The sequence below is a fragment of the Telmatherina bonti genome (genome assembly GCF_933228915.1).
Source record: "Telmatherina bonti genome assembly, chromosome: 8".
Taxonomy (NCBI): domain Eukaryota; kingdom Metazoa; phylum Chordata; class Actinopteri; order Atheriniformes; family Telmatherinidae; genus Telmatherina; species Telmatherina bonti.
In genome coordinates this window covers 31642677-31669037 of record NC_136626.1, presented here as the reverse complement: position 1 = coordinate 31669037, position 26361 = coordinate 31642677, and the positions used below count along the sequence as shown (strand labels likewise).

Here is a 26361-nt window from a genome sequence, read left to right as displayed (position 1 = left end):
CTGATGAGACAAAGTGTCCCGTTACGTCTGACGTAAAAATAAAACATTTGATATAAAGATCATACCAACACTCAAACATGGTGGTGGTAGTGTGATGGTCTGGGATGCTTTGCTGCTTCAGAACCTGCAGAGACTTGCTGGGATTGATGGAACCATGAATTCTGCTGTTTACCAGGAAAGCTTGAAGGTCAATGTTCGGCACATTTGGGTCCAGCAACAGGACGACTTGAAACACAACAGCAAGTCCACGTTGTTCTCGTCTTTTGTTCATACTGTTGTTCATACTGTGTCCATTGTTGCAGTGTATTTCTGCAGGATACTTGCATAAGACAAAATAGAAAAAAAACCAAAACAGCGATAGTTTCATCTCCATGTTTAACTCTCAAGTGGAGGAAACAGTTTTCCCCTTCATGCGGGTCTTGTCTTCTGTTTTGCTAAATACTATATCCCCATTCTAATGGTTTGGCTCATTTGACCAAAGTGCAGCGTAAACATGATCTCTATCTGCATGGTTACGACCCCCCTAAAGTCCCCAGTCCCCGGACCGAGTCTAGCGGACCAAACTGATGTGAATGCACCCTCAGTTGCAGTTGTTGCTGCTGCAGGTGGCACAAGTTAAGTTCAGGGGGCAAATACTTTTTCACATAAAGTCATGAAGAGTATTATTTTCCTTAATGAATAAAATCAAGATTTAAAATTTTGTATTTATTCAACTTATGTTTACCTAATAATAAAATTTCTGTGATTATCTGATAGATTTAAGTGTGACAAATTAGCAAAACGGTAAGAAATCAGGAAGGGGGCAAATACTTATATACTTATATTTATACTTATATTTTATATATATATATATATATATATATATATATATATATATATATATATATATATATATATATATATATATATATATATATACATATATATATCAATGAAACATGCCATATCATGACTTTTAATGGAGAATTAACAAGTTTAGCAACAGTCTAATGAAATTATTCATCATTTAATTCAGTCTCTCATGATAATGTAGTTTAAACCAAATTAGCTTAATTATTTAAAGCATGAAGCATCACAGCATTTACAGCCAAATTAGCAAGAAATACACAAAATTTAAGTTCCATTACTATGAGCCAATAATTGTAATACAATAAATGATATTATAATTAGTCATTTTAAACAATCTTTATTGTCTTACTTTGAAGTTAACATTTAAAGGTATCTTACACCTTTAACTTCAACTGTATGTTAAATCAGCAAGGTGTTTTATTGTATAGAAAATTAGTAAATCGATGACCTATGTACTGTATGTTATAGTTGTGAGTGTTTATAGTTTTTCTTCAGCTCCCATTAGAATGCATATGCCCATATTCCCAACAAAAGAATCCCAGTATGACAAAATGATTTCCAGGGTCATAACCCCAAAATTCAAGTTTTTCATATAAATTTCTGCATTTTGACCCCAATTTCCTTCTGCATGTAAATTTGCAGTAGTTCAATTGAACTGTCATGTGATCCCGTTCTTATCTGGAAAAGCACTTATTTGTATCCATGACTGATATTGAAATAGAAACGTTAATTACAGACATAACTTCAAACTTGAAGCCTTAAACTCTTTGTTACGTGTCGAGGATTTGTGTTTCAGTCGTTCTAGTTTTTATAGCGCTTTCACATTTTTGTGGCAGAAAAGGAAGCGGAAAACCTCATGCCTGCGTTTCCAGCTTTCTCCCCTGAAGACAACCGAGTGGAGGAACCCGTATCCGAGATCTGCATGCATGAATCCAGCATGCAAGCTGCTACAAAACTACACAACGCTGCATGTATGTTTGCTTCTACATATTGTTTATACAAGCTACTGCTGTTGATCCAGAGCTGGAGCCAACGGGTGTGGGAGTAAACTGGCCTCCCTTTCATTTAGGAGACCTTGATGATCTTTCCACACTATGCTTTCTGTAATAGAGAGAAGCGGGAGGAAGAGAGAGCGAGTGCACAAACATGCACGCTTGTTGTTTAGAGTATGTATATAGTGTGGGCTGAGTGGGCTGTGTGTGTTAGAAGGAGACAGATACGGTCACAGTCAACAGGACAGGAACAATAGATCCATTACATCTGTTTGACCAATAACTTCCTGCAGAAGATAGATGTGTTTTGGCCCGAGCAGCTGCCCTCTCTGACAACAGTCACATGATGTCCCTGTATGGTTCGGGAATTATCATTCAGTGCATGTCTGCTTATATGTGTGAGTGTGCGTGTGTGGTCTCGGTAGCCAATTCACAGGGCTCAGACAGAAACCCCCGGTCCCACCTCACACTTTTCAGAAGGCCCACAAGACACTGGAGGTCTTTTCTCCATGAAGTTTGCGTCCTTGTGCAGGTCGGGGCAGTGTGTGTGTGTGTGTGTGTGTGTGTGTGTGTGTGTGTGTGTCTCTGCATGTGTAGTTTGTTCACCGGACCGAAACCCAAATCAGCACATGAAAGGTGCGTATCTCAGTGTTGCTTCTGCTGCGGCTCTGACAGGAAACAGACCCTGGCTGCGGTGTACGGTTTCTCCAGACTCACACAGGACTCCATTTCAAACATGCTGCAAAACTCAAAGCAGAGATGTGGCATGAGCGGGGGACAATAGGGCCAATGTAATGTCACCAGTCAGACTGACTTCCACTGCTGCCCCACATACATCAATGTTGCAGGATCTAAAAAGTATCTTTTCATTTAAATTTACGTCCAATGTTTAAGATCTTTGCTTGAAGCTCTCTGTGTGTGTTCTTGCACGCTTTTACCCCTGATTATCCAGCACAGCAGGGGTTTGGTGTCATTTGTGTTGTGGCGTGAAACTCGGGTCTCCTGAAGATTATGGGGGCCGCGACAATAACAGCACATGGGAGGGGGGGGGGGGGGGGGGGGGGGATGAGCCACCGTCTGACCGGAGAGAAAAGAGAGGAATCATGTCGCATCTCTCGACACATTCCCACAAATGTTTTGGCTAGACCTGCTGAGTCGTCTCTGTCATCGCTAATTACCTTACAATAAACCCCTGAGCAGATCTTTGGGGGAAAGAAAAAGAAAGACGGGTCTGTCTGCAGGACAGTCACCTTTCACCTTTCCGCTCCCCCTACTGCCAGCATTTTCACATTCACACAGCTTAATGAACGAAATGGGGTGAATTTGGATGCTGGCAGCTCATCATAGATCTTCCCTTTTGTTGGTTGTGTTGAGCGATGGAAAAAGTCAGAATGTTTTTGGTTTTTCTGTTTTGTTGGAGGTTTTCTGACAAGTTGAACGTCTGCTTCAGCAGAGCATCAGCGCCGGTCCTTTATGTCAGATCACAAATACTGTCAGAGCTCGTGCATCAGTTCCTTTGCTACAGAACTATCCGTAACCCTGCGAGAGGAGCACGAAGCCGTCAGTGATTCTTGGGTGAGGACAACGGTGTAATTCCTTATGAGCTGGAGGAGTGATGGCACCGTGAAACAATGTGCTGACCGGCAGTGAAACTCAAGAGGTCGACTGGAGCGCTGACTGATGTCTTTAACTCTCAAACCTTTCAGATTGAGCCTCACAGCTTCATAAATCTCCCGCATTTCTTCACAGGCAGAATAAAAGACAGCTTTCTGCTTCTTTAGGACAAATGTGGAAAAGAAGCAGTTTTCAATCAATCCACTGGAGTGTTTCCTGTCCAGGTTTTTCCATCTATATATATGAAGTTTTCATCTTTCTAACATTTTGTCTGTGTGTGTGTGTGTGTGTGTGTGTGTTTGTGTAAGACATCATGGTGCCCTGGTTTAGTTTCATTTCCTGCATGTAGTTTAAACATAAACAACAAGGCCGTGCTGCTTCCCACTGATATTCATTTCATGTTTCTTATTTTAACCCACCAACACGCCGAGAACTTCAGTCACACTTTTCACTAAGAATGAATGACATGAATGACATGGAAATATTATACATTATTATATACTTCCTTCTTTTAAAATAGATACTATTATTGGCTTCTGTCTTACTGTGCAGAGCAAATATTTTTTTAACCAACTCTTTAAATGCCGGCATTTGTGGTTAAAATTGGATTTTAAAACGACCAAAAACCACAAAAAATTAATCATTTTCTGTTCTATAATTGAGGTTTTTTCTGGGTGGGATTATTAGAACCCAGGAGTATTTAAAAAAAAAAAAGCATTAAACTGATTCTGTTAAATTTATCTTTTGGGTAAAAGAGAGAAATTGTTGATTTTCTTTTTGTTAGTTTGAACTTTTCTGTGATTGTTGTTGAGACTCTGTAGGAAATGTAAGGAAATGTCAGGCTTATGTGGGAGTTCAGACGCTAAAATACTGTCACCTTCTTAAAGTCATGACCAAAGTCATTTATTCCAAGTGTTCTAAAAACACAAAAGTCTGATTTCTTGTAAATATAAGATTCAGTTTTTTATATTAAAAAAGATAGGATAAAATTACTTAGGCTATTATTTAAATAGGTGACAATGAAAGGACTATTTTTATTTATATATCCACATTAATGTATTTGTGTAACCTAACATTTTTTTAAAAAATTAATGTTTTGTGTTGTCTCCGTGAAACGCTGTAAGTAGACAGGAGGTCTAATGGTGTCTAATGGTCACAGCATTAATAATCCCCGCTCGGCTGACCCGATGGCTTCAGACCTACAGATCAGACTGGAAGCATGGTTGTGAAACATGGACAGAAGCGCCGTGAGAACGTTTCTGCAGATATGAAAAGTTTTTGACTCCGTCCCTTAGCCTTAAGTCTGACGTGTGACCTTCTGCTGGTTTTCAGCCTCAAAGCTTTTTAGGTACCTAACAACCACTGTCTGTTTCCATGGAAACACAGCTTTTGAGAAACTGTCCATCACTACTAAAAGGGAGACCCAGAATAAATGCACTCTGCCCAGACGTATTAAAATTCCTCTGCATGGCACTCTTTGCAGGATACGTGAATTCCACATTCCCTGTTTAAAGGGGGGGGGGGGGGGGGCGCACTACCTGTTGCTGCGCAACATTGACTAAAACACAGGGGTCAGACACCCGTGTCTGTGTCATTCCTAACGTGACAGTGGTTTGCCATAAACCCGGCCCGGCGTGGTAATGATACTCCTGTGCAGTGGGCAGGGCTGGCGTTTGGCTCTGTGGACACTGGTCGGGGCCCAGTCTGGCCCACATTCACAAATGGGGAGGCAACACAGGAAACTGGGGCTTCCAGTAAAAACATGTAATTAGAAACACATTGACTGGGAGCTTTGGCATGAGACACCCATCAGGAAGGGAGAGACACATGTATGCAGGGATGCACTGGAATGAAAGGAGCAATAACAATGGGTCACTGGGAAAGTCCCATGATAAAATGCAATGTTGCGAGACTAAAATGAAAAAAAAAAAAAAGCGGAGTGGATGGTGGCAGGCAGTGCACAGCTGCAGAGACTAATAGGGGCATCGCTGCACCCAGTCTGCCCTGTCAGTCACTTTAGTTTGATATGCAGCAGACGATAATCCCCCACTGTTGCAAATCCCAACTTCCACTACTGTTTACAAGATGCATCATAAATGCCACTGTGTTTAAGAGTGCGTCAGTATGGCCTGGAGGGCTCACCACTAAAGAGCAGGCGGCTGGTAGCACAAGCTCGGTGGGCAGAGCGGGGCTCGGCAGGCCCGGGTGGCTCAGGCCGCGCCCTGCGCTGCCAATGCGGTGAACCGAGCTCCAGAGGGAGGGCAGGTTGACCCAGCCGTCGCTTGCCATGCTCCACTGAAGGCTTGACATAATCCCAGAGACATCCTGCCGTTTTTAATCTCCCAGCTACGAGCTGAACAGCCAAAAGACAAAATGAGTTAATTGTTGAACAAATAGTGCACACTTAAAAATGTGGACAAAGACATACTGTAACAGTTATGTTTTAAGGAAGCCAAAACCACACGTGGCAAGATTTAGTGAGTCTGAACAGCAGCCCTTGTGATGAGAATAACTCGCAGCCCTCCCACTGCAGCCTCATGAGATTCTCACAGATTTCAATCCGGAGATACCGGAGAGCCTCTGTGGGGGGATGGACGTGAGAAAAAGTCCTTGCATCCACAGAGAGAAACCATCAGAGGCGCTCTTTAGTGTGCGGCTTTACAGATCAGGCGAGTGGTGACTGTGGCCTCAGAGAGAGAAAAAAAAGCTTTAATTAGCCTTCGCTCCCATCACACTGCCAGCCTAAGAATAGAGGTTAGATTAACAACGACAACCGAATGCTTTTAATCAACTCTCAAAGCCATTTTTCCCCTGCACCCCCTGATGTCAACAGTTCACATACACATCGTTAGAGCAACAGGAGGAAGTGGATGTTTGGTAAAGGGACAATGTTTAAACTCTAAAAAAAAAAAAAAAAAAAAAAGTGTGAAGTGACAGTTTGGTTTGGAAAAAGTGACATTTCTCATGACATCAATGAAATTCTGTATTGATAATTGATTTATATAAAACAATGTAAACACAGACTGAACAGCCCAGGCGTCTGATATGAAAACATATTCAACAATCCCTCATGAAAATGAACAGAGACAGAAATTGTCCACAAATGTGTGACAAAGAAACAGTCACATCCAACTGGTTTCCATACAGTAAGTAGTGGGAAAGGACTGAATAACTAAAACCATACATCTTAAGCTAATGACTGAACTCCAACAGCAACATCAACAACTCTTCCCAAACATAGACAAAAACAAGAGAGAAAACATGTCAAATTTGGGTCTAATTAAACTACCTTTCCCTCAAGTCGATTTATAAAAAGCTTGCATGAAAGACTAACGACAGTGTGTTTATACTCTCTGGTTATCATGTAAACAAAACCCGAAATGTGAGATCTGTTTCAGATTACAGAGCTTTCAAGGCTCCACTTGTCCGTCTACAGATATACAAGACTGTTACATGTATAGTTTGCTACTAAAACATAATCTAACACTTTGGAAAAAAAAGTTTGGCCTTTCGCCACAAACGTTCAGCAAGGTTTTCATCAAGGAAGCCAGCGTGATGTGCAGAAACGCTGAGGAGGCCGCGACGACTGCAGGTGAAACTTAAGACTTCTGTGTGAGCAGACACAGCGGCTCCGGAGGCAGATCCAACATATCTGCTAATCTTTTTTATTCTAATATCAAAAACAATGTGGAAACAGAAAAACGAAAAGACAAGCTGATGTAAAATCTGCTTCAATTTATAGAATATTAACCCTAATGTTTCCCATACCCTACCATCTATCGTTAATAGCAACATTTCTGCTATCAAGCCATCTGTGTATACAGTATGTATGTACTTTACTGATACATAAAGCACAAGACTAAAATTTATCTCATTTGGGATCTCATTTGTGCTGCTGTAATTGGCTTTAGCTCTCCGTCTCCCCGTGGACATTCTCCATATGTACTTTGAGGTAGTCGTTCCTGGTGAACTTCTTATGGCACAGCTGGCACTCTGCCATGGGCCGGTTGGGGTTGTGTGTCAGCTTATGTCTGCTGAGCATCTTCTTCAAGCTGAACGACAGGTCACACACCTTCAAAACAACAAATACCGGGTCATTACAGTCATAACTGCTGCAAATGAACATGCATTATGTAACTGCGTTCATCATCATCATCATCATCATCATCATCATCATCATCATCATCGCCCTGCTGGAGGTGGGGTTCGGAGCTTATCACCGATGCAGACTGATGGGTGAGTAAGACACTCAGTGACAGAAATCCTTGCTGTTTTTTTTGGGTTTTTTTCCAGCCTGAAGTGGGAGGAATTGCGTGCAACTTTATCATTCATCCTAAATGAGCCATTTTATACTGTACAAATGACTCCTCGCCCCATATCAATCAGGATAATCCGCCATTGGCTGGTGCTCAGTTTTGACATAAAGCTTGGAGAAACACAGCGTGAGGCTTCTTTGCCTCCATCTGTGAATTACATTGAGAAAATCTCACTGACAGCATACATCTGTGTCTGTACAGCATAAAACAGAGGAGCTTTCTAGGTAACTTGCTGCAGACATCTACTTTGATCTGTTGTTGCTGTACATGGCTCAGCTACCTACATTTCATAACCAGCGTCGGGAAAATATTTCAGGTTTTTTTTTCTGACTGAAACAGCGACGGGAAGCTGATGAGAGATGGGGCCTCAGCGTCTGGCTGTAAACCCAGATGTTACAGGATGCTTCAGCAACATTTTGATCCTTTACGTCTTACTCAAACTAAAGTCCCAAACAGAATGCACGTGTGAGTTCTAGAAAGTTCAGGGTCAAAATGATTTACATGTATGTGTCTTTTTAAAGCTGAGAAACAGGAATCCAGATGAATGTTGGATATTGTTGGGCGACACTTTTTGGTAACGCTTCACTGACAATAAAAGGGGAGGCTGATGCTTGTGGCCAACAGCAACTGCAGATGATTTTCTACAGTTGGAAAGGTTTTTTCGTGTTGAGATTTTTTTCTTCATGATGAAATGATGATAAAATATCCACTTACTGGCCACTTTGTCAGTACCTAATCAGCCAATCACAAGGCAGCAGCAAACTGAGCATCATAATGAGGAAAAAGGGTGACTCTGAATGCAGCATGGTTGCTGGTCTGATTATTTCAGAAACTGTTGATCTACTGGGATTTTCACACACAAATCTGAAGGTAAATAGTGTACAACCCAGGACCAGCAAGGTGGACCTAGTTAAGTGTTTGTTAATGGGACTATTTAAATGTACCCTGGAGTTTTAACTTGGCAAAGGAATAAGAAGTAAATAAATAAAACAACTGCAGTGGACATCCACAAGAGGAAAAACAGAAAGAGCATTTCTTTTGGAATTTCTTCAGTATCTGGGAATACCAGATAATATCTGTGTACATTATATCTGGGAAGACGTGGATCTGACAGAGTTTATTGTTTCTCAGATCCAGTCTTTCCAAGTCTGGTATGACTCTTATTGTGGTTTTTAGTCCTAATTAATGTGCATCAAGTCTTCTATGGAAGGCAAAAACCTAAAGCCAAAAGAAAACTTTTTTTACAGATTAGTAGAATCTTTTTTATTTCTTATTCACATTTTCCTGAACTCCTTTAGCTTGTAGTTTGAATCATGACAGGATAGATCTGTGGTAATCATGATCTGGTTACCTCAGAAGAATCCAGCTGGTAAAAAAGTTGGACCTAACTTTTTTTAGCCTATACTTGTTTATATTTCATTAAACCACAGCCTGTACAAATCAGCACATTTGGCTGATAGCAGCTTCTGTTTGCTCTTCCAGCTGATAGATGGGAATAAAACACTACGAAGAGAAGTTTATCCTGGACTTTCACACAACTTTACTTTTCAGATTTCAAAGCCGAATCCTAAATTTATTCATGATGGACATCAGAGATAATGATGTCCTTGGAAACTGTTAGTCACACTGAATATAAAAAACATCTGTGTGTTCAGATCCGACGGTGTGAGGACTGAAAAAAGGACTAAGTTGCTTTGGTGGTGATCAGGCTGAATCAGAAGCAGAAACGATCATAACTAACTTCCTGTTCAGGACCTTTAATCACTTCACATCACTCTCCATCTCCATCATAACACTAAACATGTCCTGACAAAGCATTCTGCGTCCTCTGTGTTGACTGCTCTCTGCCTTATTTTTATCCCCCCCCCCCCCCCCCCCCCCACATTAAAAACTTTCATTTAATTTGTTTTTCAATTAAAGATTTTTCCAAAACACAGTTGTGGTTTCAAATATTAAAAAAGCTGCAACATGTTTCTAATTTCCAGAAAGGGTGATGAAGTTCAGCGTTGGAAAAGTGACTTGCAAACACAGACAGCAGATTCTGTTGCGGCTTCCTTCCTCAGTCTGAGAGTAATTATTATTTCTGCAGTATTATAAGCAGAAGGAGATTTATCCCCTCTGATCCCCTCAATGTGTTTACGTGAGATCGGCCCACTCAGATCAGTATCTGCCTCTAACTCGGCTCTGCATCGGGCCTCGTGCCAGAGCTCTGTCACATTTACACACGGACAAAAGGCGAAGAGAAGAAAGTAAGAACCGAGCTGAGGAGGGTTTTCGAAATAGAGCAGCGACAGACTCACGTCACACTGGAAAGGTTTCTCCCCCGTGTGAGTCCTCATGTGCTCGTCCAGTCCTCTTTTCTGGCTGAAGGCCTTGTTGCATTCGCTGCATTTATACGGCTTCTCCTGCAGAATCACACACACACACACACACACACACACACACACACACACACAGGCGTTAAAAATGGTGTTTTATCTGACAGCAGCAGAACTTACATAAAAACAAACCCCCCCCCCTTTTTTCATCACATATGGGCAAAACCTGGAGGAAAAAAAGTGTAATGACACACACGTGTTTGTGCGCACATGCAGAGAAAAACAAACAGGCATGCACAAGATGTGGAAGCACCCCTGCAGCGCACACACATTCACTTTCACACATGGATGCTCTCTCTTTCTGGCCGTCTCTCCTCACACCCTGTGCGCTTATGAAGATATGGAAGGAGGGCCTGAACAGCCCCTGCAGTCGGGAGGAAACGGCCAGCATAGAGGCCATCAAAAACACATGGATTCCTAAAAAGAGTAAGAAAATCCCTTTGAACGTGTATCAGAGCCCTGGCACTGTGGGGCTGTAGAATATCAATCCTCTGTCTCCACACCTCATCAGTTTACCAAAGAACATTTCCTCTGTGCCTGTTGCAGGCCTGTTTCAGAGGCAGCCATCTCACCGCGTGTGTGTGTTTTCACAGAAATGTCCAAGTATGCATGTGTGTGTGAGTGTGTGTTTGTACAGTAGGCGTGACAAAGAGGGTGGACGGTAGGCGTGTGCTGCTCAGTCTGAGGGGAAACAGTGCTGACACCTGAAAGACTGGAGGAGAAATAAGAAGGAGATAGCGAGGAGTTGGTTCCCAGTGGCGCTCTTTAGGGAAGCTGTTTTTGACAAGTCTGGCTGATAGCAGAGACTCTACCCATTTTAGGCTTAGTTGTCATGGGAACTGGGTGAATGCAGGAAATAAGGGTCCTGGGAAAGGCGCTATCGTGTGGGCTGGGCAAGGAGTGCCCAGTGACTCAGGATACAAAAGGAGGTAAAGATCAGGTTCACTGCATGTGAGCCTGTGAGGAGCTTTAAGGATGCAACTGTTTGTGTGCATGTGACAGAATAAAAAGGGAGGGGGGGGGGGGGGGGGGGGGGGACAATGGAAATAAAGCCCTCTGTGTGTGAGAGAGAAACCCACCCTACAGAAACGGACCCTTTCCTGATCAGTGTGATGCTAATTCAAACTTAAACCCCGACGCTTTAATGGGGATCATCTCAACCCATCAAAAACAGAAACAAAAACCTGAGAGGGGTTAAGGTTGAAAGGTCTGAAGACTTAGGTGATGGGGACTACCCACAATGCCTCACACTGACCCCGGTAACATCGAACATCTGTACCTGGCGACCTTCAGCTGTTCCCCTCTGACCTGTGACCTGACCTTTCCTCGGAGCCTGACCACTCTCTACAAAGAGCACATCTAGAAATGCAAGGATGGCGTCGTGTTTACTCGCAGCGGCAAAGCCAAACTTCTCACATGACATGTTAAATATGCAGGTATTTGTAAAGCAGCATGCCAGCAGGAAGTCACTGCGCTCCATTAGCCTTTAGGAAGGAGTTAGAAGTCAATAAGCAGCCCCGTGGAGGTTCAAATGATCTCTAGACAAGCTGGCAGTATGAATCTGAGCAGTGTCAGTCTGTCAGGATGGTTGATCCTCCACTTTGGAAGAAACTGAATTATTTTATCTTGTGAAAAAAGTTGCGGTTTTCCTGATAGACCTGAGATCGGACTATTTGAGGTAGAAAGTATCAGGGAAGAAACTTCTCCTGATGATTCTCAGAACTTTGCCTGCACTAATGATCAAATGAATGTATTTTTGTTTGTTCATTTATTTAGTACGAAGGCACATTAAAGAATTTAGGAGAAAACGCTACAACTTTTTCACCTGCAAGAAGAAAATAAAAGGCAAAATATTTATATTTAATGTCCTACAGGATGATTTATGTTTAACACACTCGACTTTTTATCCTTTTACTGCAGCCCAACGACACTTGCAGTGAGAAATGACCATGACCTGTGTCTGCAGTACAGGCAGCTGCAGTTTGAGGACCACGGTCTTACTCGTAGGATCCTCTATTCAGCATCACTTGTCCAAACGCACGGTTGGCATTCTCTCACAGTACAGTGTGAAAATTTTATCACGCTTATTCTGAATAATTTGCTCTTCAGCAAAGTATCTCTTGAGAAAAATGACATCTATGTGTGTGTGTGTGTATAAAATTGGTTTTGACCAATGTAAATCCATTTCCAATAGCCTGAAGACTGTTTCCAAGCATAACGACTGGAGACTTTCTGCAAAATGAGTAAAAAAAGAAAATCAACTTGGACTTTCTCCAAAGCTACTTGTTACATTTGAAGTCAGTTCAAAGCAGGAGATTCTCTACTGGAGATGCTTCCACAGCTGGAAATACAAGGAAGCAGGAGATGACAGGAACAATATGTTGAATGGATCACTGCTATGTTTAAGCAACACTACTGAACTATTCATATTTTGATTGACACCAACTAACAACAGCTAATTCAGCCTCCATCTACATCCTGTCTCTTCTCTGAGCTCACTCTAACAGGTAAAAGTCAGACCCCTGTTGACTCATTTGTTATTTCTTGCTCTGTTCCTATTTGTCTTTCATTTCTTCCTCTGACGTCATGTCGGCTTTCTCCCATGAATCAGGCATGATGCAAGTCCGAAGCAGCCAGTTTGTTGATAATCAGGTGTAGGTGTGTGACGTGGCGCTGTAAGGTAAAATGCATCTCTAATACAATACCCTGGGCTGAATACACACTGGCGCCAAAAGCCTGGTTACTGCATCTACACGTTGTGGGATATTTATGAGGAAGCTGGCTTGTAAAGTTCAGCATCAAGTCCTGGAGACATTTTATATCCTCTGATGTTACTCATTCAAAACATCTGTGTAAAACAGTGCAAGAGTCATTCATTCATTCATTCATTCATTCATTCATTCATTATCCTAACCGCTTAGTCCAGTTAAGGGTCCCAGCAGTCTTTGGGCGAAACAGTGCAAGATTTTCATGCTAACTTGTAGATACTAGCATGTGAGATTGAGATGGAGACAGACTTCAGGATCCATGGCTAACATTCCTCTTAGCTAAAGGAGAGAGTAAAACTACCAGAGCCTCTGTTTGCAAATGTTACAACAGCTTAACCACAATTACATAATCAGATTTCCTTTTAATCACCTAAATCCAGCAATAAACTCACCATCATGTTCATTTGGCAGTTTATAAGAAAATGTGCTGTTTGAAATAATCCAAATAATTTATGCACTAATTCATATAAATTGTATTTTAAACTAGCTCAGACCTGGTCCAAGAACATTAACAACCTTATTGCACAAGAAGAAATGATTATGAGAAGTATTTCTGCGTTCATACAGAACAGGCACGTTCATTCACATCACACCTTAAACATCCATAATGTCATCAGTTCACGTCTGGGCCTTTTAAGTTTGCCAGTGATTTCTGGTATAAACACACCAACTGCAATCGCATCCACCTCAAATCATCTGTTCATTAGCAGTGAGCTGCAGCTACTTCGGCCAAATGACATTAGTTTTCTACTCAATAGTGACTTCATCAGGCTCTGCTGTTTGTAACTGTTCAGTCCATATTTCAGCGCACCGTGAGCAAAGGCAGGTCTGGGAACATTCAGAACAAGACATTGGTCAGTTTAATCAGCAGCACACTAGAAAATTATACCTGCCTGTTTCTACAGAGAGACATACCTCCACTATCAACACACCGCATGCAGCAGGGCGCTGTACTCTGGACAGCGTTAAAGCAGAACAGATCCTTGTAATGAACCATGATGACAGGCCGTGACAATCATGGCTATTGCTGTACAAACTGATGACGGAGCTCTGCGATAAAACACATAATAAGTTGCATTCGTCAAACGTGACAAATGTAGAAAAGCTCACAAAGAGCTCATAGAGAGTTGATGCAGGGAAATGAGGGGCATCCCTGCTGAGGAAATGAACTCAAGACGTCCAGTGTTTTTCTCCACCCTGAACACCACCTCTTCTCTTGTGCTTTAAATGTTCACTGAGCAGGAGAATTCTGCTTCCTCAGCGTAGAAAATGTAAAACTGTAAACATTAACAAAAGAACTTGAAAGTGCGTGAATGACCTCAGAATTAAACGGGTAGGGAGTGTTACATATTTCATCATGGATTAGTCACACTTTTCTCACTTGTGAGGTGTGTGAGATTTCCTTCCTGCACTCTAAGAAAATGTCTGTAAAAAAAACCAAATCACCAGGACATTTTACTGCTAATCCAAATATGATGGAATGACACCACATTGGAGAATGGTTTAATCACATGAATATAGTTTCTGAAATGGTAACACATGTCTGAATTTTAAGTTTTTATCCAGTATCTCTTCTATTACCAGTGGAATTAATAGATTAGAGGTAGATGTAGCGTCTCTTTTTCTCTCTACAAGGTGTTTTCTGTTCTCTCTTTTTTTCAATTCTCTTTCTGTCTCTCTTCTGTCCTCTCCAGTCCTGTCCAGCAGTACAAACTTTGTAATACAAACAACTATGCAAAAAAAAATAGAAAAATAAAATTAAAACCCAGAATATCAAGGGGAGCATTATATCTATGATGCTTCCCGTGGCAAAGTAAATTTGCCCAGCAGAACACAGCATCCAGAAAATCCATTTTGCCTTCTTAAATGCTGGACAAGACAAAAAAAAAAGAGGTAGATGTAGCGGTGGGCATCACTTCCCTGACATTCAAACAGAAGAAAACATCCCAACAACATTGTCTAAATATGAACAATAAACAGGAAGTAAAGCACGTGACTCAAATTTAAAGAGTGACAATCATAAAAGGTTAAATTCCTGCTGAATATGGATTTCCCATGAGCCTTTGTGGTTATTGCAACTCCATATTGTGGATCTGTGAATGTGGAAAGAAGAAATCAGAGCTTATGTAAAAAAAGACACTCATTTCAAAATTTTTCCATTGATGTTTCAAAGGAAAAATCTTATTTAAAATGCAATAAAATTTTTGATGGAAGTTTGATAAATGCTTCAGGTAAGATCAATCTAACCAGCTCTGTGTAACCCCATTTCTATCAAGGCGTCTGGCTCCAGGTGGGACGGTTTGGTGCTGTTTGGTGTGTTAAATCATGATTTCTGTGGTGTTTGTGTAGGCAGGACATCAGCCGGAAAGCGACAGATGTTACAAAACTGCATGACCTCATAGTGCCGCAACACCTTCCTTGTCCTTCGGACGTGACATATAAACAAAGGACAAGGACGGCTGATATCCAGCAGTTTGTGTTCTTTCTTCTTGGCATGTAGTGTTAAACAAAAAATCCACAATGTTTATAAACATGGTGCTGTCCCTGCTTTGCTCTTATTGCAACTACAGAAGAGACAATTAAAATGGATTACAGTGTGTCAAGTCCAACCATTTAGGGTTTGATCGGTAAGACTGGAACCCTAAGTTTACATTGCGCTGCATATTTATATGTCTGTCAGGGAGTCTGCCCATCTATCTATCAACAGAAGGGCCCCTTTAAAAACAGGATTTCCCCCCCCCCCCCCCCCCCCCAGGCTGTGAACACTGGACTGTATATATAGAGTAGAACAGTGGTTAATGCTAACAGAGGGTATAAAAATGAGTGATACATAGACAAACACACACGAGAAACAAAGGGATGCAACATACCCGGGTGTGAGTGCGGATGTGCATCTTCAGCCCATCATTCTTGCTGAATGCTTTGTCACAGTAAGGGCACTGGTAAGGACGCTCACCTGGGAAGTAAAAATCAGAAATGTGCATGACATAAATAAAAACTGAACATGAATCATCTAATACAGAAGTTAATACGCAGAAATACCAAAAAGGATTTAAATCAAGCAGAAATGTTGCATCGTACGTGGCCAGCTTCCTGTAATCGGTTTTCCTGATGCGCTTTACCACAAATTTGACCTTTCCGATGGTGGAGCACGTATCATTCACAAAGAGATGTCTGAACGCTGACTTTCCACTGCAGGGACAAAGCTTGTGTTGGCTACGCTCGCTATCCGAGCTTCAACTGGCCAACCGTTTAGTAGGACATTAAAACCAACCAAGCTTCTCCTGGTCAGATCAAAAACAGTCCGGCCAAAGTCTTACAGATCCTATCTGAGAGTGCACCGCTGACGACAAAGAGAAAGTGACAAGCTGTCAATCAAACGCACCGCTGACACATGGATCTGTTTACCGTGTGCTGATCCACTGGCCTGATAAAAGCCACACAGTTGATTACAGGTCTATAGAAAGAAGGTGAAGTAAGAGCCTGCTAAAAAGATACATTCCAACTGGAAAATTCAGACCCAAGCTGACCCAAAAATCAGGGTTTTAGTGATCGTTTCATGCAAATACACGAGGGACTGAAATTAATCTTCATCTTCTTTAGCCTCTGCTCTCATGGGGGAGAGTTGCTCTGCAGAATTCATTTGTAAGCTAAGCTGCTACAACATAATCAAACAGCTGCAAATAGTTGTTCATTCCTCCAGTATGACCACCTAATCTCTGATCCTCTTCACACTAACATGAGCCGTCTGCAGTGGCTGAATGTTGAACAGGCAAGCAAGTAATTTTATTGATGGGGGAGATGTGTTGCCCCCTTTAAGTAATAAGGTTAATTAGCTGTGTTTCCTTGGGATTCGAAACGCAAAGACGCTTATTAAAACAGGAAAATCCATCTTGGGAGCACATGAGAAGAGTAATCTTACCCTCTGCTATAAACACTGATGTGTTGGAGGAACGGTTTCTCTTCTGTTTCTCACATCAAGCACAAGTCTGCTGAAGCAGCCAAGCTGTGGAGGCTTCTTCAAAGTGCACATTAAACATTTAATGGTCAGCTTTTATACAATTTTATTTAAAAGGTTAACTTGCAAAGACTTAAGTTCAAGGGCTTTATCATGACACTTTGTATTTACATCCCACAAAGCCAGTGTCTGTCAACAGAAAAGCTGCAGCAGCTGTCATGTAGCAGCCGTACGAGTCAGGATCTAAACCCACCATAAACCCCCCCACAAGAGGGCTTCAGAGGAGCGCAGGGAGGAGCAGTGACACCGAATAATAAAGCGTCCAACCTGAGCTGACTGTGGAAAGGGTTAACGTGACATATGTGGCCCGATCGCACAGTGATACACAGTGATACATGTGCATGAGGGTTACTCGCTGCTCTGTCCAGCACCCCCCCCCCCCCCCCCCCCCCCACAATTTCAGCCTCTAGGAGACCTTTTGTTGACAAACAGGAAAATCTGAATCCCAGATGTGTTTTGGGAAAGACGAGAGCAAATCCAGTGTCTTGTGTAGCATGTGTGGTATCGGGTTAAGACCCAGTGCTAGCCTTGGGGAGTCCTGGGGAAGGCATTAGTGCGCTAATAGCAATGGGGCGCAGTGAGCTGCGGCTTGGATCGCGTCCCCTCCAGGAGCTAGCTATTGTCAGCTAATACCCAGCACAGACAACCACACCCTACCTCACTGAGCCTCGCAATAACTACACACCAATTCACCTACTTAACCTATACACTCCTCAGTTCTGAACATGTGTGTCTCATCTGGAAAAGGACAGTATTGAATATTGCGGAGGAGGTCAGTCGTAAATATGGTCACTTATAGTTCAAATAACCCACTGAAACTACTTGTGTTTCATAGTCATGGCTTCTTCTTCTGTATCTGCATGCTTGGAATAAAACAAGAGCAAGTGAAATGAACAAACACTGCTTGGAAAGCGTAACGGTGACATTCCTCCATTGCTGGTCTATGAAACGTGCGAGAGGCCGAGTGTGTGTTCTGCTGAGTGTTACTGTAACCAGAAACCCCCCACTTATTCTCCAGATTGAGCCAGATTGTTTGGGGATTATGAGGGGTGGCTGCAGCGCTGAGCCAGGGCTTTATGTGTGTGGAGATGGTAACTGATTTAGCATGTGCTGAAACAGTACACCATCTCTTTGACCCTGGATGTCTCCCCCACCCCCTGCTGTGGCCCTCACACCCCTAGTTTGCTAATCGATCCGTTTGGCACCCCTTGTGTGTCGTATATGTGTGCGTGTGTCTGGTTAGCAGATGGTCGGGCTTTGTCGTTTTGCCTGCCGTGCTGCGTTCGTGTTACGGAGAGTTCTTTGTAGCTTCGGGGTTCTGGTCTGAAAGACATTAGCGCTGTCCGTCAGAAATTAATTCCCGGCTTCCTCCAGTTCAGGCAGACAGTGGCCCTCCACTGTCCTTCCCTCTGCCCTGTGCCACATGCCGACAGGGGCCACAGAGGCAACATGATATCAGCGTGCTAAAGATGATAAGACACTGCCTTTGATGAAGCAGAGGAATGCCCAACATCTTCTACACTTGACCTTTGCATTAGAGCCAGGATCTCTCAGAAGATTTCTCCATTTCCTCAAACGATTCATTTAAAAGTTTCTTCCGTGAGGGTCCTTCCATCAGACGGGTCTGCGACCGGGACATGCCACACATGCTGCACATGTGAACCTGACATATGTCAAAACCCAATCCTCAATATAAATCAAGCATCTCTGCACCCAAAAGCAGTTAAAAGCGGCAACGGCCAGGCCCTATTCATCAAAGAAGCAGACAATAATTCAGTACATGGTGATTTTGCTTTACAAGATTGTAACCATGACCACAGTTAAGACAAACAAAGTCATCTGTACGTAAATAGGTTCAGTGATTCCAGAGTTTGATTGCCAGATGTCAGTCTGGGGGCAGCTGCTCTGCCTTGAAGCTCACGTTAAGTTGCAATGTAGCTACATAAAACCTCAAACTTTGGGAATAAATAATAACCACAATTCATATTGATAATGTAATCGAGACAGGTTAAACAGAAGAGACAACAGAACAATATCTGCTTTATTCATCCAACATAAAGCAAACAACAGCAAATCCACGTAGAATATTAGTTTTCTGCAAGCTCCACTGACTTAATTATACAAGTATTTCAAAATTCACATGGCAGTGATTTACTCATGTTCAACATCTACGCGAAGCGCAGAACTGCAACACAAGCCTGTTCAGATATCAGAACGAATGTCAGCGAGTTGCTCCTCGCTCAGCGTCTGAAGAAAGCCAGAAACCTCTAAATGTAAATAATCTACTGCAAAAAAAACCTGTTAATAACAATATAGTGGTGGGAATAATTATTACCTGGTGGTCTGGACCAGTGAGAACTCTGCCCTTTTGACTTTATCTGTGGCTGTAAACTATACATGCAGCATAAATGCAGTGTTTACATGAAGAAACAGATGGCTTTATTCAGACATGATGGGACCTTTATGGGAAGAGCAACATGGGAGAGCATTGGCGCTGCAGGAAAAGTGGATTTCGCTTTATTTTCCATCAAATTATGTGAATCTTTTTAAGTTAATTTACAGAGTTACTCAACTCTGCTGCTTTCCAGAGCTGGGGGTTTTCTTTTCTTGTTTTTTAATGTCTGAAAATGTGCAAACACACACAGTAAAGACCAGGAGTACTTAATTCGGTCCTAAAGGTCCACATTACAGCAGGTTTTCCATGTATTCCTGCTGCAATACACCTGAAATCAAGTTAAATGGATCTAACAGCCCATCAGGTTCTGCACTATGACTCTTTAATTTGAGCCAACTGTGTTGGAGCAGGGATACATAGAGAGTCTGCTGGATTGTGGTCCTCGTAGGACCAAGGTGAATACCACTGATATAGACGATAAAACCAGAGTTTGTACAATTCTGAGTTTAAAAGGTCAGTATTTAGTAAAAGCAGTTTAAGTTTAGGCTTATTTCAGAGCCTGAACCCCGTTAGACACGTTTTCTCTCATTTCTTTATGTAGTCTTCTTCAGAATACATTTCTACCTTTTGATTTATTCTCAGTAATGTTGAGGTCCGGGCCTTTGGGGCAGTTGGGTCATTACCGCTTATTTTCAGTCCAGTTCTTGTGTCATGTGGCAAAACTTGTCCCCGTTTTCATTCCTTCTAAATGGCTTCCTTACAGCATCTCTAACCAACTTCAGCGAATAATAGATGGTTAAACCGAAGGTCCAGATGGATCTCTCAGGTCCTGTGTCGGGTCTTTGTCGATATTTATTTATTTATTTATTCGTTTATTTATTTTTATTGTTCAACAAAGCTAACTTTGTCCAAATTCTTTGTAAGGACATGCTGCACACCATGCTGAGATACGCTACGTTTCCAGCTCATGGCTGTTCAGAGACTATCTTCTTGGAACAATTATATTATTTTGTGTCTTTTTAACTGTGTTATTTGTGGCATTTTTCATGAATGCAACTAAAGAAACGATGCGTCTTTGTGACAAGCTGCCAGTAACAAAGTGTGTAAATACCATTCCAAATTGGTTATTTTCTCAGCAGTTTCTCGTGCGTAGACACAACACTAGTTCTTCCTTGGCGTTAGGAGTTTGTATTATTTTTTAATGATTTCTCGTTCAGAGCGAAGTGGTTTAACAAATAAAAATATATTCTTCTGAAATCCATAGAGTAAAAAAGAAGTTAAAAAGAAGTTAATTTTCAAAGAAAAAGTCTGAAAGACCTTCAGGAAACTAACTAAAGCTTAAACCAACAAATCTGAATCCTTGGAAGTAAAAGTAAAGACGTGCTTCTTATTTAAAGGTTTTGCAGGCGACACCAAGCCTCTTTTTGCTGGGTATTCATTTATTCCTCCATACATCTGGCAGTAAGTAACACTGAAACCATATGGAGGGAGACAGCTGGTCTCACTATTACTGCAGCTTTTCTTTTTTCTTATTTCCACCTTTCTCAACCTGATCACACTGTGATGAAAAGTTTTATGCGGTGATCTGGTCGGCAAACAGCCCCATAGCAACCTCCTCACACCGGCTCGTTCACAACAACTCTCGTCTAATGGAATTTCTTCTCTTTCACTTACAAAATAATAGTTGAATCATAAATTTTAGTACAAAAATCTCCACTTTAACGTCTCATATTATGTCTCATATTTCTTATTGTTTAGTTTGAAGGGAAACAAAGACCTTCTATGTTGTTTTTAAGGACCATCATGAACAGATAAATAAGTAATGGAAGTTCCTTTGTGGGTGATTGAACACGTTTAGGCACAACGGAGACCCGCCGGCCTCGCTGTCTGTGAAAAAACATGAAGCTGAATTTTTTTCTGGGGCAACAAATCCACAAAGCAGTTCACTGTAATGCAGCTCCTGGGCTAACACCAGTGGTTGCTGCCAACATGACATGTCCTATGATGTCAACATGACAGCGAGTCCCTGGGTTCTGTCAACATTTCCCTTGGCACTAATCATCTTCATGACACCGCGATGGTTATTCACCACACTGTGGCACATATGGTGGGAAAATCTGCTCTCACTGCGCTGTGATGTGGAGATGAAGATATCTGCTGCATCGCAGAGCCAACAAGAACCGTTTAGAAAATGACAGAAACATCCATCACGACCACCGAGTTTGAGCTTTTTGACAGCGCAGATTTTATGGGCTGCCAGTGATCTCATAAAGGCGGCGTTTTCGAGGCGACGCCAGCCTCTGTGGCATTGCAGCTAATTTGTTTGAGCTTGACACAATGTTCTGACCAAATGAAACTGAAACTAAATCCAAGTCAAATACACAGTACACGCCTCGCCTACTGCTTAAACCGTCACGTTGATTTTCTCTCAAACCTCTCTTTAATCTGTTTCACACTCAGCCTCTTTACTCGCCAGCTTCGCCCATGAAGCTCCGCAGTGTTCGAGGTAAACTGATAGGGGGGGGGGGAGGACATCTCAGGGGAATCCTTACAAAATCCTCGGTGTTTAGCAGGTAAATAATCAATCCTGACTTCTTCCTGTGAAGCAGGAAGACAAACAAGATCAAGCTTTCCTGTCTGCCGTCGGGAGAAGCTGCAGGTTTAAAGGCCTCAGAAGAAGATTTTGTTTACATTGATGGAGTCAAATTGTATCATGCAAGCCGGTGGAGGACTTGGACGCATTGGCTTGAGGCGATAGCAAGACGTCGTGGGTTGTGGCTCCGGCGACGACTTCCAATGTTCATCCGAGCTTTTTTTTTGTTTTGTTTTTTGTCTTTTTTTTTTTTTTTTTTTTTTTACAAAAACATACAAACAAACAAGTAAAATGGGAGCTATAGAAGAAGGGGACAGATTTACAGCCAGTCAGGGTCCCAGGTCATCCGGCTGGATGCTTTCTTGGAGGGGTCTTTTCTCTATTTGCTCCTTTCTTTTCTTTTAGGTGTTCCTTCGGCTCCCACCCCTCCCCCAGCATTCCTCTCTTTTGTTTATTCCATATAAATACAATCAGACTGGCCTGCGGACCACACTGGTATACGTTCTCTCTTTCTGTTGGTTTGTCCTTCGCACATACACATGTACGCAAACACACACATGCAGAGCTGCACAGATACAAAGGCCCTTGTTGACAAAGCGTGGTAGGCTTGTTAACAGACCACCACTCAATGCGCACAAACATTTTGACACACTAACCTAACAAGCAGCTGCAGTGAGCGTCTGATAGGCTTCCATAAATCGTTTTTAATTTGACGCAGCGTGGTCGGGCGATGACGAAGCCAAAGGCTTACGGCAGGTGAGTCTGTTCGGAAATGTTCCACAGAAAACACAAGACAACAACGCAGTTAGATGAAGTTAGAGAGGGAAGGAGAAATAAGGAGAGGAAAGTCAGGAGTGGGGGAGAGACAGGGGGAAGGAAGAAAAAAGAAAGAGGGCGAGAAGCCAAGAGATCTCTGTGTGGCTGTGCCAGGTCTCTGCACCAGTCTGTTGGTAAGGAAACGCACAAGAATGCCAAGCTTTCCAGTTTAGGGCAGTTTAATGAACATCCAGGGTTTTATTTTTGTGGCAAACGGCTGCAGCAAACGATGCTTCATTTTCTCTTCACGCCGGTTGTCGGGAGTCTGGACGTGTGCGTGGAAAAACGGTGGCGTAAGGCTTCAGAAGACACACATGGACAGGTGCTGGCATTGCTGCGTCCTACCTCACATTAGGATCAGGTGGTGCGACATCGTAATGACATACTTTATAAAAAATAATTTTAAAAAATCGATATTTTGGTGTCTACACCTGTTCAGACACCATACGCTGAATGAAGCAGGGATTTCCTACACACCTGCCTCTGTTATACTCAAGGATTAGTGTCAGGGCTCCATTTCAACACCCACAAACATGTTGAACGTTGGCTAAAGGGGTGCTACTATGGTATCTTGAGCTTTCTACAGTGTTACAGTGTTGAATCCTCATCAGACATGTGAACGGCACTGTTTTTTATCACCTAAACGCATGTTTGAGTTTGAGTTTGAGTTCCAGCACTCTCTCCGTTCGGTTTCCATGGCAACAAAAAACGCGTCGTTTTAGAGAGTTTTTTTCTACTTGGAAATCCTTGTGACGTCCCGGGGGATAAGGTTCGGTGATTGGTTACCTTCTACTGGTTAACAAGGGCATGTACAAATACATCAGGCGGGTGGAAAACGTGGGATAAAGTTATTTCCAATGATGGCTGGTGAGTTTACCAAAGAGAGACATCCTGCTGCATTCGTTGCTGTGGGTTGCTGTTTTCCACTTCGTTTTCAGGGTCTGATTCAGGTTCCAACATGTAGCGCTGTATGCTATGTGTTGACATTGTATTTTGTTTTTTTATTGAGTTCATATTAGCCTAATCCTTCTGTTTATGAGATGTTACAATGATGGTGAAAGCAGGTGTGGTGCGCGCTCCCGATGTAGTGCAGTGGCAGGAGGCGGGGCTTAATGCGGAAGAGTCTCAATCCACTCGTTTTGCCCGCAGGCTGATCTGACAGCCTACGGAGAGGGTCGGTCTGAAGTAAATAAAGCCATTTGTGACAATAACTCGATCAATCCCAGCCCTTCTGGTCTCAGAAATAAAAATAAATTAGCCTGAAATGCACATAATAGTTCCACTTGAAAATCGTTTTGGTGTGTATAAATGAAAACTTGTTGTTCACTTTGGTATGTAAGAAATAAACAGAAAATCAGCAGTTATTTGTCCTGTTTGGTGTTTGACCAAACAAAACAATCAGAACAAACCAAAATTTCCAACACTTGAACAAAAAGGAGCAGAAAGAAGGAAACTTTTAAATAATCAGCCCCTCTCACACAAATCGTTAAATAACCAAACATATAATAAAAAAACATAGTAAATAAATAAAATGTAACAAGAAACAGCTTCAAGACAACATGCAGCTGGTTTTAGACAAATATTTCATTTTTTTACACATTTTTTACACTGTTTCCACACCACACCACAAAAATAATGTCAACCATTTTGGTTTTACTTATCTATAAAAACCAAAAATATTTTGGTTTTTTTGTCCAGATTGTTCTATAAACAGACACATTAATACATCAATCCAATACACCCATTCATTTTCCCTGCTGCAACACACCTGAAGCAAATGAAAAGCTTCTCCGACAACTTCTGCACCTGCCTGTTAATGAGCCGTTGATTTGGGTCAGGCGAGTTGCAGCAGGGAAACACTAAACCCTGCAGGATGGTAGCTCTCAAGGACCAGAGCCAGAGACCCCTGATATAGATAAATATTTATAAAAACACTGTAATCGATGAATACATACAGTGTCTCCCACACTAATACACTAAGGAAGCACCCTCTCATATAAGTGTTGGTTTTAGTGGTGATCAGAGATTCTAGCTATGAGGTGGATTTAGCAAAGCGCTGCAGGAACCGGGAACCACTAACCTGTATGGCTGCGGATGTGAACACGTAGCGTGCCGTTGCTGGCGAACTTTTGTCCACAGTACGGGCAAATCTTCTCCTTCTCCCCTGTGTGTGTCTACAAGGCAAATCATAAAACAAACTTGTAATGAAGTTTATCAATCATCTACTTTCCCTACACTCCAAAGTGTGCCTACAGAGAGGTACGGATTAGATGAGGAATAATTCTTTTTAATGCTGCATCTTAACATGATGATGTTCCTGGAGTTGATGTGTCACACAACTAATGCCAGAATCTAAATTCTTCTTTCTTCAAACTCCTGCAGCAGGATGAAAGTAACATTATAAAGCATCTCTAACTAGTAGTAGTAGTGGAGAGGAGACACGCAGGTCAGCTCCAAAAACCAAGGGTGCAAACAGGCATTCATCCCTTCATCCTGCTTCCCCCCTCGTCTTCCTCTCCTTCCACTTCCAAACAGTCCCTGGTGTTCAGCTCTATCGACCCACAGGGCTGCACACACACACACACACCTTCGACTTTCCCTCTCACATTGTTGAAAAGTACCCTGTTAAACCCTCCACACACACACACACACACACACCGTCCAGCCTGCTGTAAATTCCCCCAAAATAATCGTAAGAATGAAAAGTTAGAACTCAGAGCGACAGTTTCAACAGCAGTACAACAACAATCCAGGAACACCTCCTCTCCAGGCCCCCGCTCTTCCCTCCATCGCCCCACTGTGTCCCTTTGACACCTCGGGTGTTTTGTTACAAAGCCCCCCGTCCACACTCACACACACACACACACACATATTCACACAGAAACAGACACGAGCACATGAACAAACATGCCTGCACACTCTTGCGACCTCTCACACACAACAATGCACAAACAAACCCACTTATATGAACACATGTGTCCCAGATGGAGCGCGGTTGCTGGCTGTTGTTTGTTGTAAGGAGGAAATATTGCTGGCATTCTGCCTTCCTAAGCAGGCAGCTGGGTGTGTGTGTGTGTGTGTGTGTGGTGATGGGGGGGGGCTAGTATCACAAGTGTTGAATTTGCCGAGCTTTATTTGGAATTATCGTACATTTTTCTTGCTAATATCAATTAATCTGCTCACGTGTCCACTCTAAAAAACAATCCATCAACATTCATTCTGTTTTATTACACTATAAAAAATATGTGCACATAAATACGTGCACATACATGCCGACGCACTCAGACAGTCTCTCATATAACATGAATCCAGAGAGAGGAGAAAGCATTTACTGTAATACAAGAGCACTTCTCCAATGAGTCCGACCTGCTCCTCCAGATCCGCGCAGCATCGCTGACAGGCACACAACCTTATCCCGACGGGGGGGGCCAGGAAATCGTTCTAAAATATGACGATATGATGTTCTAAAATTATTTTTAAAAACCCTGTTAAAACAGCGGACCCGCTTAATTTCATAACATTTTATAAAACCTCCACTGATATTTTTGTTTCTAGACGTTTTGATCTCCAAGCAGGAAGTTTATTTATTTATTTCTTAAATGCCATTATTGTAGCCTTTTTT

The 26361-nt window shown here is 42.2% G+C and overlaps 1 protein-coding gene across 1 annotated transcript in view; it reads right to left on the bottom strand.

Annotated features, from left to right (window-relative positions):
- Positions 1-7362: 7362 nt before the first annotated feature.
- The window catches only part of prdm5 (PR domain containing 5), a gene marked incomplete at both ends in the record, with an annotated part of 45854 nt that continues 26855 nt past the window's right edge, over positions 7363-26361 (bottom strand). Inside the window, 3 exons of the mRNA XM_079245568.1 lie at positions 7363-7527; positions 15788-15873; positions 24820-24913. Of these exons, the coding sequence (XP_079101694.1) occupies positions 7363-7527; positions 15788-15873; positions 24820-24913 (345 nt within the window). The remainder of the gene's footprint in view (positions 7528-15787; positions 15874-24819; positions 24914-26361) is intronic.